The sequence below is a fragment of the Idiotropiscis lumnitzeri genome, chromosome 5 (genome assembly GCF_059441095.1).
Source record: "Idiotropiscis lumnitzeri isolate Australia: NSW breed Sydney's pygmy pipehorse chromosome 5, RoL_Ilum_1.0, whole genome shotgun sequence".
NCBI lineage: Eukaryota > Metazoa > Chordata > Actinopteri > Syngnathiformes > Syngnathidae > Idiotropiscis > Idiotropiscis lumnitzeri.
In genome coordinates, this window is record NC_142395.1 from 18,502,836 (window position 1) to 18,512,434 (window position 9,599).

General features: G+C 40.8%; 1 protein-coding gene across 1 annotated transcript; it reads right to left on the reverse strand.

Moving 5' to 3' along the window:
• Window positions 1-638: 638 nt before the first annotated feature.
• zdhhc13 (zDHHC palmitoyltransferase 13) lies at window positions 639-8,339 on the reverse strand. Its single transcript, XM_088296712.1, has 17 exons — window positions 8,206-8,339; window positions 6,764-6,987; window positions 5,713-5,835; window positions 5,387-5,464; window positions 5,118-5,262; window positions 4,969-5,033; window positions 4,540-4,702; window positions 4,185-4,310; window positions 3,963-4,096; window positions 3,421-3,523; window positions 3,111-3,233; window positions 2,960-3,022; window positions 2,786-2,879; window positions 2,557-2,640; window positions 1,423-1,580; window positions 1,242-1,339; window positions 639-1,157 (listed from the first exon to the last, which is right to left on the reverse strand). Exons 1-17 carry the CDS (start codon window positions 8,227-8,229, stop codon window positions 1,019-1,021), a joined length of 1,944 nt encoding a protein of 647 aa, XP_088152838.1. The 5' UTR covers window positions 8,230-8,339; the 3' UTR covers window positions 639-1,018.
• Between the last annotated feature and the right edge of the window lie 1,260 nt (window positions 8,340-9,599).

The window sequence follows — 9,599 nt, forward strand, 5'->3', positions numbered from 1 at the left end:
GGGTCATTTTACAGAAAAACAAAAAAAGACAAGAGTTATAAATATGCCGAAAACAGGAATAATCAAAAGAGCACCTGTGAGTACCATCCACAAGCAACAAACAAACATTTCACAACACAAACATTAAAGTGCGATCTTGGCAGACAACTAGCCAAGTAATTAGATTACTTGCACTGTTCAAGTTTGATACAGCCAGCAATTATGAAAGGCACGAGTCCTTTAAGGGGGAAGTCAAAAATGATTCTCCTTTAAAAAGAGCGGCGAATAAAAGACAGACTGGTAAAGAAAGTTCCTTGCATTCAAGTCACCAATCACGGAGGAACAGTCGGAGTTGGCAGCCAATCACAGACAAGCACCAGATCACATGGATGTGCATACGCAAGCAAATGGACAGATTCAAAGCAGGAAAATGTATTTTAAAAAAAAAAAAAAAAAAGGTTTCAAACGAACGCATGATCCAGCATACAAACACACAAATTTAATGCGAGATTTTGCAACGAGTGCTCATTTTTTTTCCTTGTCACGCTGTCGACCATTTCTGGTGTTGGACAACTTGGAAGAAGTTAAAAGTAGTAGTAAAGTTTGACAGTCTTACAAACTTCCAGGTTCTGTGGAATTCCACACAAAGAGCCCACACCTAAGAATACACAAGTTGCTTTATTGAAGTATTATAGTGGTCTTTAATTATGAAACACATGCGGTTCTTATAAAACAGACTTAGCACGTAGAAAGATATTTACTCTGCGAGATCACGTTTAAAAAATAAGCTTGAGACGTGTGAAACTCAAATATGAATAATTTGTACATTTCTGCAATACTTTTGCAAGTGATTCGTTTGACTTCCACAGGTCAAAAAGGCAGCAGCAGGCTGTACAAAAAATAGCAACACATTTCTTAGTTTTTTTTTTTATCCACTGGAGTGGTTTCGCTTCACAATGAGCCTTTCGGAGAATTAGAAAAATAAATAATTACACTGTGCTTTTTGGTCCGACGCCACCGGTAATGTCTCCCCTGAGCGTTAAACCATGTCCGTGTGTCTGAACAGGCGCTGGTCCCAACCTGGCGGGAACTGCTGCGTCCAGTCGATGATGGCCGGTTTGAAGAGGCCGCAGCACCGCAGGTGGAAGAAGGACACCAGGTTCCTCACAACACCCAAACTATAACGAGACGGCATGTATTAATGGACACAAAACCAACTTGGTCAAAATCCGTGAATAGTGACATCACTTATGATAACTCACTTGTACGGATTTTGGGACAAGGACAAGGATTGTCCCAGTTTTCTCGCGTGCATCATCAAGCTCATCCTCTCGGCAGTGGTCAGTCCGAGGAAAGCGATCTGGACCGCAAGGGATGAGCGGCCGTGAATTGAGATGGATGGATTTCCGCAACGACACCTCGGCACACTGACGACCGGCTCACCTGGTAGAGCTGCAGGATCAGAAGGAAGCTGGACCAGCAGGTGTGGTACAAAGCCAGCAAGAAGACGCACAGTAACCACGGAGAGCAGTTGACCACAGCAAAGGCCACGGCCACCAGACCCTTCTCCTCAGGGTGTGGCATGCAATGTGTTGACCAGTCTGGAAATGGAAACGCAAAGGTCATTTGCGTCCAGGATAAACTTGCTGACACAGTAATCAACTGTATTTTCACGGTTCACTGAAAACCTCACCTACTGGCGGTTTGCGTTTGTTTTAAACGCCCTAAAGTGATGCCAAAGCACTTAGTATTAGCATGAGCTTTTCTAGGTATGGAGTATTTGTTGGATGCAAGATAATAAAAAAAAAAAGAAAAAAGTTAAAAGTTAAATATTGTGTAATCCAGTAGCATAAACTAAAATTCTCAAACGGCTGATCTTCTACTGTACAGACATAAAGCAATACCAAAATAAATTCATTTAAAATGAACCGAGACGCTCACGTAAGATAATTATTGTTAATAAATACAAGCTGTAGTTTCAGTTGTTTTGGATTTTTGTAAAATAATTTTTGTTCATGGAATAAAAGCAAAAATGCATTTTTTTTTCTAGTTTAGTTTTATTATTCTGTTAGTTTTAGTAAACTATTCTAACCTCATCAGGGAGGAACTATGATTAATCTGGGTTGCGAGTGCAAGAAGCTGTGAGTCTTTGTTGCATGTACATGCGCACTTGCGTTGCATTTTTTTTCGAAAAATCAAAACATCTGTAAGCCGTTGCTACTACAAGAGTCAACGGCAGGCAGTGACAACACACAAGTAAAAATAATAAAGAAATACAAATATTAACATGCATAGTTGGTCTTGGTTGACTCTGCCCAACTGATTTAAATAAGTGTAAGCTTGGCGTTACTCCTTTGTCAATTATTTACTCATGTACTGACACCACATTTACCTGTCAGTGTCAGTTTTCTTTTTTTGGTGTTTGGTGGTTGGTACCCAAAGGGTACAAAAAAGATGCGTAACTGCGGTGTCTTTCCAAATTTTTGTCAATAGAACCGCAACAAAAGTGAACTGTATTGCTCGGTGAAAACAAGATTCGCAAGTGTGACATTGCGTTTGTGAAGTGCAGTGACTCACACACGAGACAACCGTAGAACATCCAGACGCCCATGAGCAAGAGCGAGAGCAGGAAGAGGACGAAGTAAAAATGGTTCCTGGCACCTGCAACAAAACAAAAGCTTTCTGTCAAACGGAATTCACTTAAGAGCCTACATTAACCTCAACCGCACTCAGAGAGAACAAAGGCAGATACTTTTTGATTATGGAGTTTTTCCAAAACCTTCCATGAGGCAAAAGTGTGCAGTACCTATGCAAGTGTTGGTCCAGACAGAATGATGATCCTGCTTGGCTACACATGCATCACATCTCGGACAGTGGCTCGCTCGAACTGGTTTCTTAATCTGAGAGAAATTCAAAGAATTGAAAACAGTTACAGACCGTCACCAAGATAGATACCAAGATCTTTTGCTGGAAATATCACCATGCAGGAAGTGCAGAATATACTCGGGTCCAGACAGCCGGCCTCAGCCAACAACAACACATTCTGTCGAGGCAAAGAAACAAAACACTATCGGTCCTGAACAATTTTCCCTGACGATAGCATCATCAACAACAACAAAAAATAGACTGACCATTTTCTTCTCCTCTTCAGTCGCCTTTACAAAGCCAGGGTCAGTCTTGCAGGCACGGAGGTAGTAGTAGAGCAGAGCAGTGGCGTTAACCGTGAAAAGAACCTGGACTGTGGCGCTGTGACCATGTGGGCATCCATGTTAAGAAACATTCAATCAACCCAGGAAGCTAAAATTAAGAGCATGCTGGCTGGCTAGCATACGAGATATGATGAAAATACATTTATATTCCAAGGGTGCTAAGATAACTTGACATACAGCGAAGCCGGCATACATTCGACAGCATCTGAGTGGACTCCTCCAACCAAAGGATATCTGGTAGGAACCAGAGGCACCAAGTAACAAGCATCCAGAAGATGGAGGCCATGAGCGTTGTAGCTGGGATAAGGGACTGAAAGACTGCACTGGGGAAATTCCTGACAAGACAGAAAAAAATTAGAAGCGCTGCTACATACAGGTGCGATACATAATTTCTCTTTATACACCGATAGCACCAGAAATATGTATAAGACAAAAGCAATTGATGATATGTTAATCACATTTGTTTTAGGTACTCAGTGTTTATAAAAATATTGTTTATGTCACGTACCCCGTTGATCGGATACACAGACTCAATGAAACGGCAGGATAAAGGACGGTAAAAACATCCTTTGCCATTTCCTCAATTTGTGCATTTAAAAAACGTTTGGTTATTTGGTTCACGCAACTAATACTGCCCATATTGAGCTGGATTAAATAATAATAAAAAAAATAACTACAATATATCCTCTCAGATTTCTCTATTAGTTTGTTGTAATTGTCAGAGACTTAATGGACACCCTTTAAAATATTTCTCCATAGCAAATACGTCCGAACCTTGAGGCCAAACTGACTGCACCAACCACACATCCCAGCAGGATCCCTTTGAGCAACCAGGAGTCTGAATTCATATCCAATATGGCAGCCAAACAGCCGAACATGGCAGTGGAGAGCAAAAACTGAAGAAACACCTGCAAGGGTGAAAAATGAGCCTTAATGTCTGTGAAAAGTCAGAGCAGTATGCTTGAAAGACGTGTTTGTTTTGACGCGTCAGCGTACTTTGTATTTGGTGACAATTCGTAAACAGCGCGAATTGGCGCGCATCCTCTCCTGTTGGACTTGGTTGAGCATGTAGATGAGCAGGGGGCTGTGCACCTGGTGGGCCAGCTCGAGAGGTGTGTGGCCCTGAGAGGGGGATAAAAAAAAAAAGGGAACAGCAATATGCAACATCAATCAAAAACATCAGATGAAAGATGGCTGCTTGTGACACGTGCATTCACTTTCACAAAGCAAACACATCGTTGAAAGAACACCACGGTGCGGAAAAGCCCTTTGACGACCAAAAATCTAATTTCCACCCTCCGCCATCAGAGAGAATTTACTGTACAATGGATGACTTCCGTGTGGTGCTCACGTTGATGTTTTCCAGATCCAAGCTGGCTCCGGCCTCCAGCAGGACGCTTGCGGAGTCGACGTTGCCCGCCAGCACGGCACAGTGAAGTGGAGTGTTCCTGTTTACTTTGTCCACGGCGCTAACAGAAGCGTTGTTTTTGATTAAGAAGTTTGTGGGCTCAGGCCTGCAATACCAAAAACAAGAGCGCTTTACTTTTCATCTCCATATCAGGCACGTTGAATTAGCAGACACTTCTCAGCAGCAAACTCATCTAGAAGTAGTGGACTTAAGTATTTGGACACTCAACATTATTCATCTATCTATCTATCCTCAGGTGACTTTGGGCTTGAGGCTGGTACACTCCGGAACGGACATCAGCCAATCGCAGGGCACATGTACAGAAACAACCATTTCACCTCTGGACAGTCTAAGTCTTTAGTCGAAGCGTACCCAATAATCTTTTGGGCTGCTAGCATCAGAGGCGTCTGTCCATTGCAGTCAGGGCCGTCAACTTCCTGGAAGGCGAACAGCAAAAAGTCAAACCATAGGAGAGGGAAACAAAAGAGGCTAGTTAACCAACATATCACGCAGGTGCTGACCTGTCCCTTGGCCATAAGATAAGCTGCTATGGCCATGTGCTGGAAGAGGATGGCGAGGTGAAGAGCACGATAACCTTCCCCGTCGGCAATGGAGGGATCTGCTCCATACCTTATCAGCTGAATGACCATCGGCAAGTGGCCCTGCCTGATCATACAAACACAAAGAGTGCTTTATTGCAGAAAGTCTGAGCGGTCTCCAAACTGGACAAAATGCTACAATTAGCGTATTACTAATATTGACTGATATTAGATTCAAATGGTGTTGTCACCTTATGGCCCAATGAAGAGGTGTAGAGTTGAGGTCTCCTCCCAGCTGGTCAACTATTGCACCTTTGGAAATGTAATACCTACAATAACGAAAAAAAAAAAAAAAACACAAGAAAATACACATTACAAGGGTTTTAATTGACATAACGGATCTATTATGAGTGCCATGTATCCATGTTACCAAACTCTCTGCTACAAACTAAGAATAAACAGTCACATTGACGTGCCCACTGATTTGGAATCTGTGATTAAATTATTTTAAACAACATGCCGGCTCAACAGAGTCCCCCTCCCTCCCGAAAAAAAAAATGGCAATTGCACATCTTACTTCACCAGCTCCAAGCGATTGTTGATGGACGCCCAATGCAAGAGCGACACGTTCTCTTTGTCCAACTGCCTGACATCGTATCCAGCTTCCACCAACTCCTTACAACGATCCAAGATGCCAAATCTGCGGGAAGTACACAGAGTAGTCATCAACCCCAAAAAAACAACCAAAAAAAATCACTAATAACTCAAGAACAGAAACATATGAGTCTCTGTTCTTTATTAAGCACGCCAAGGCATCCTTATTTATGTCATGCATTTCATACACAAGGTAACTGAACGTAGTTCACATCATTGAAAAAATACAACTTCCTTCAAAGCGAACCCATTGGCAACATACGATAAATCTTAACACTTTTGATAATTTGCACTGTGATAGGAATTTCATCGCTCAAGTGTACACTATAAATATGGGGGGGGGGGGGATTTGCATAGATTTTTACATTTATGTACAATGAACAACAACAATCAACATATGTTTGGTTATAAAAAAATGTTTTTTTTTATATATCAAGTATATATTTGACATTTTCTCCAAACCAAGCTTCTGGGCAATATTTACCAAGTACAATAAAATTTACAAACGTGACAGAAAATTACATCACACCATCAAAACATTATAAAGCTATTACCACAAGAAGAAACCTGAGTGGACATTGGGCTTAGCACACAGAAAGGTGTGGCTCAGCAGAGAATTTCTCTCATACTTCCTGATTCCCACAAGAGGCGGCCTTTGCGCTGCTTTGCTCCATTTAGCTTGAGTGCAAGAGTTGACTTTTTTGTGTACTTTTACACATTCATCAGTGTTAAGTACACTTAGCCCCAAAATAAAAAATCTCATTATAACATTATATATATTATATAACATTATAACATTATATATATTATATAACATTATATACCTATTACTCATAAACAACTGAACTTGAAGAGGTGGTGGTGGTGAGTGTGTGTTTCCTACGTGAATTGAGTGTTAATTCTTCTAACTGAAGTAAAAACAAAATGTAAACATGCTCACAATTATGTAATTAATAGTATGTCAAAAGTCTTACTGTGATGCCTTCACTATGTCCCAGCTGCTGCTGTCATCCAGGTGTGACCGTTTCCTTGGCTGTAGACTAAGGTCCAAAACTTCATCTGCATTATTGCCAAATTGTCCGTGAAAAGAGGGTACAAACGGGAGCCCCATCCCCCCAAACGCAGCAGCTCTCGGCCCATGACTGTGAGAATGACCTGAATGTCCATGGTGACAGTTGTCATGTGAATGACCGTGACTCTGCAACAATCCAAACACAAAATAAATGAGCAAAATTATGCAATCTGCTTCATTGCAACGGCAAAGAAATACGTTATTTCCAAACCACTTTGCCCCAGAGTTAACTTAACCATACAATTGAGGTAGGTGTTGTAATTTGCTGCACTGAACAAAAACGCATGACTCACAGGTGAGCCTTGGTTACCACTTTATTTATCAGAGGTCCAGTAATATTTGTTGCATTAATTTATTTTTTTCCCCCTGAAATGCATTCTTCAAAAAAATTTATATTTTAAAAATGTATTTCTTATTAAATAACCTAGATTATAACCTAGTTAATTCGTACATTTGGTGGAGGCAATAAAATAAATAGTCCAAAAGATCATTACCTGCAACTAGATTAAAAGTGATAAGCTTGTTGCACATGACTCTGACTGTCAGGTTTAAAAAGGTCCTGACGCCTTCATTAGACTGAATTAAATGCAGAGAACCAGAGGAATAACCAGGGAAGGTTTTGTCTTTTCTCCATCGCGATGGGAGGAGAAGCCAGGAAGTGAAGTAGACGTCTTGCCAGTTCACTCTCCCGCACTCTCACTGACTTCTTCGCCCATCCCTCTGGACTTTATTCAGAGAAAAACGAAACCTATGGAAAGTGAAACCCAAACAAGCGTGTGGGTGTGCGCATGTGTGCTGAAGCAATGATGTGCGTGTCTGTGAGTGTGTGTGTAATTCTCATTGTTACAAATAGTGTATAAAAAACATGATTAAAAATACACAAACTATTTACATACTCTCACACTGACACTCATCAAGAATGTGACATGAGGCTTTGACAAGACAAACTTGCAGGAAACACTACGTACTTGACTACGTTATCAGATCATTAAGTATGAGGAAAATGCCTCCTGTACTGATTACACGTTTGCCACTGTCAGCCCCCTCTAATACCTCAACCAAAATATCCAACCTGCAAGGGGGGGGGGGGCAACAGAAGCAATGATGCACATGTGATCACAAAAAGGGAGAAATGGCAGCAAACTAGCTAGCAGACTGTTTACTACTAGCACGAGGCTAGCGACCTTAAGCTAACAGTAGAGTGAAAGGAACAGGTTAGTCCGCCTTAAAGCAACTTGCTGACTCACCGATAATAACAAACTGACAATAAATTAAAAAGTGTCAAAACAGTGACTTCGGAAAGAAAATACAATGTGATTCATATTTCACACAAAAAAGACTCACATCACCACCCTTGCTCCAATCCATTTTGTTGTGAAGGAATCAGGGAAAGTTCCTGCTCATGGAAAGGCAAGAGTTAAAATTCCACTTCCGGTATGCGTCTTTCGGAATAAAGTACAAATGTCATGATTTTCATGTTTTCAAGGTCATATTTCCGAATACGTGCGGCAATCACTACAATAATTGGCACTAAAAGAAATACAATTGAATTCAGTTTAGAAAACGCCAATATCATCACAAGTAATAGTAAATCTTTTTCGATGCACTTTATTTTGAAAGTAATAAAACTTGCGTTTTTGCCGCGTTGTACCACCACCACCAAATACAGCCCCCCCCCAAACATCTTTCTCCTTTGTTTTATAGGAAAACTTCAAGGGTGTAGTCATTTAACAGAATGCAAATATGTCCAAGATGTGTCTGGGTGACTTTGTCATCATTTATTTTCTGTGCGTGTTACCGCTGGTTTTCGATTCCCGTCAAATGTGTCGATATCACTTACCCTTACACAAATTAAATGACATTAAGTTATTAAAATATGTAAATAAAACTGTAAATAAAAACAAACAAAAGTGTATTGAGCTGTAAATGTGATAGGTAATTATCATTTAACAGATTTTGCGTAATCACAGTGCTGATTGTGGGGCTCGTATATCTGCATTTCCACATGATGAACAGGTGATGGCGCTATAATTCAATGAATGGAGACAAATGAATCCACTGAGCATTTTGCAGCGAAACCCTCGGATGTTTACGGAATACTGTTTCTACTGCGGCCACGTAACTCAAATTTGCATTCATCTGTGACTAACCTACGCTAACGCAATATTAATAATCACACTGCATTATGCTCTGTACAGATAGCGTGCGTAGAGCCGATTGGGGTAGAGGTGGGAGGGATTCGGTGCAACAAAGCCTTTTTGAGGCCGGGGTGTTAAAATACTGTTTCAAACGAGTACTGTATGATATACCCCCCCCTTTGTAGCTCGTTCAAGAAGGACACGGTAATAAATAAATAAAACAAAAATCAACACTCTAAAATGTTAAGTGCACTGGGATTCATTTTAAATGGTGGGAATCCTTCTTCTCATCTCGCCATTTTTGATAACCAATCCCAATTGACTGGGAGAGAGGCAAATTACACCGTGGACTGGTCGTTAGCTAATCGCGGAGAATGCAGTAATTCCAATCGCATTATCAATGCGACTCAGTGATCCTTTTTTTTTTAAATCGATTTTTTATTGACTCTCTTTGTGCGAGGAATTAGAAATAGTTACTTCATATCCTCATATACTCCAATATTGTAGTTTTTCTTAAAATAACATGAAATTAATTTTCTGTTATCATTCACGTGCAAGCACACACACGTATAAGCGCGCGCACACGCACACAGGATAAGC

Coding starts and splice junctions, on each gene's coding strand:
- zdhhc13 (XM_088296712.1), bottom strand. CDS start 8,229: ATGGATTGGAGCAAGGGTGGTGAT. Junction 5,034..5,117: donor ATCTTATGGCCAAGGGACAG/GTCAGCACCTGC, acceptor TTCGCCTTCCAG/GAAGTTGACGGCCCTGACTG. Junction 1,581..2,556: donor GTTCTACGGTTGTCTCGTGT/GTGAGTCACTGC, acceptor TTCCATTTCCAG/ACTGGTCAACACATTGCATG.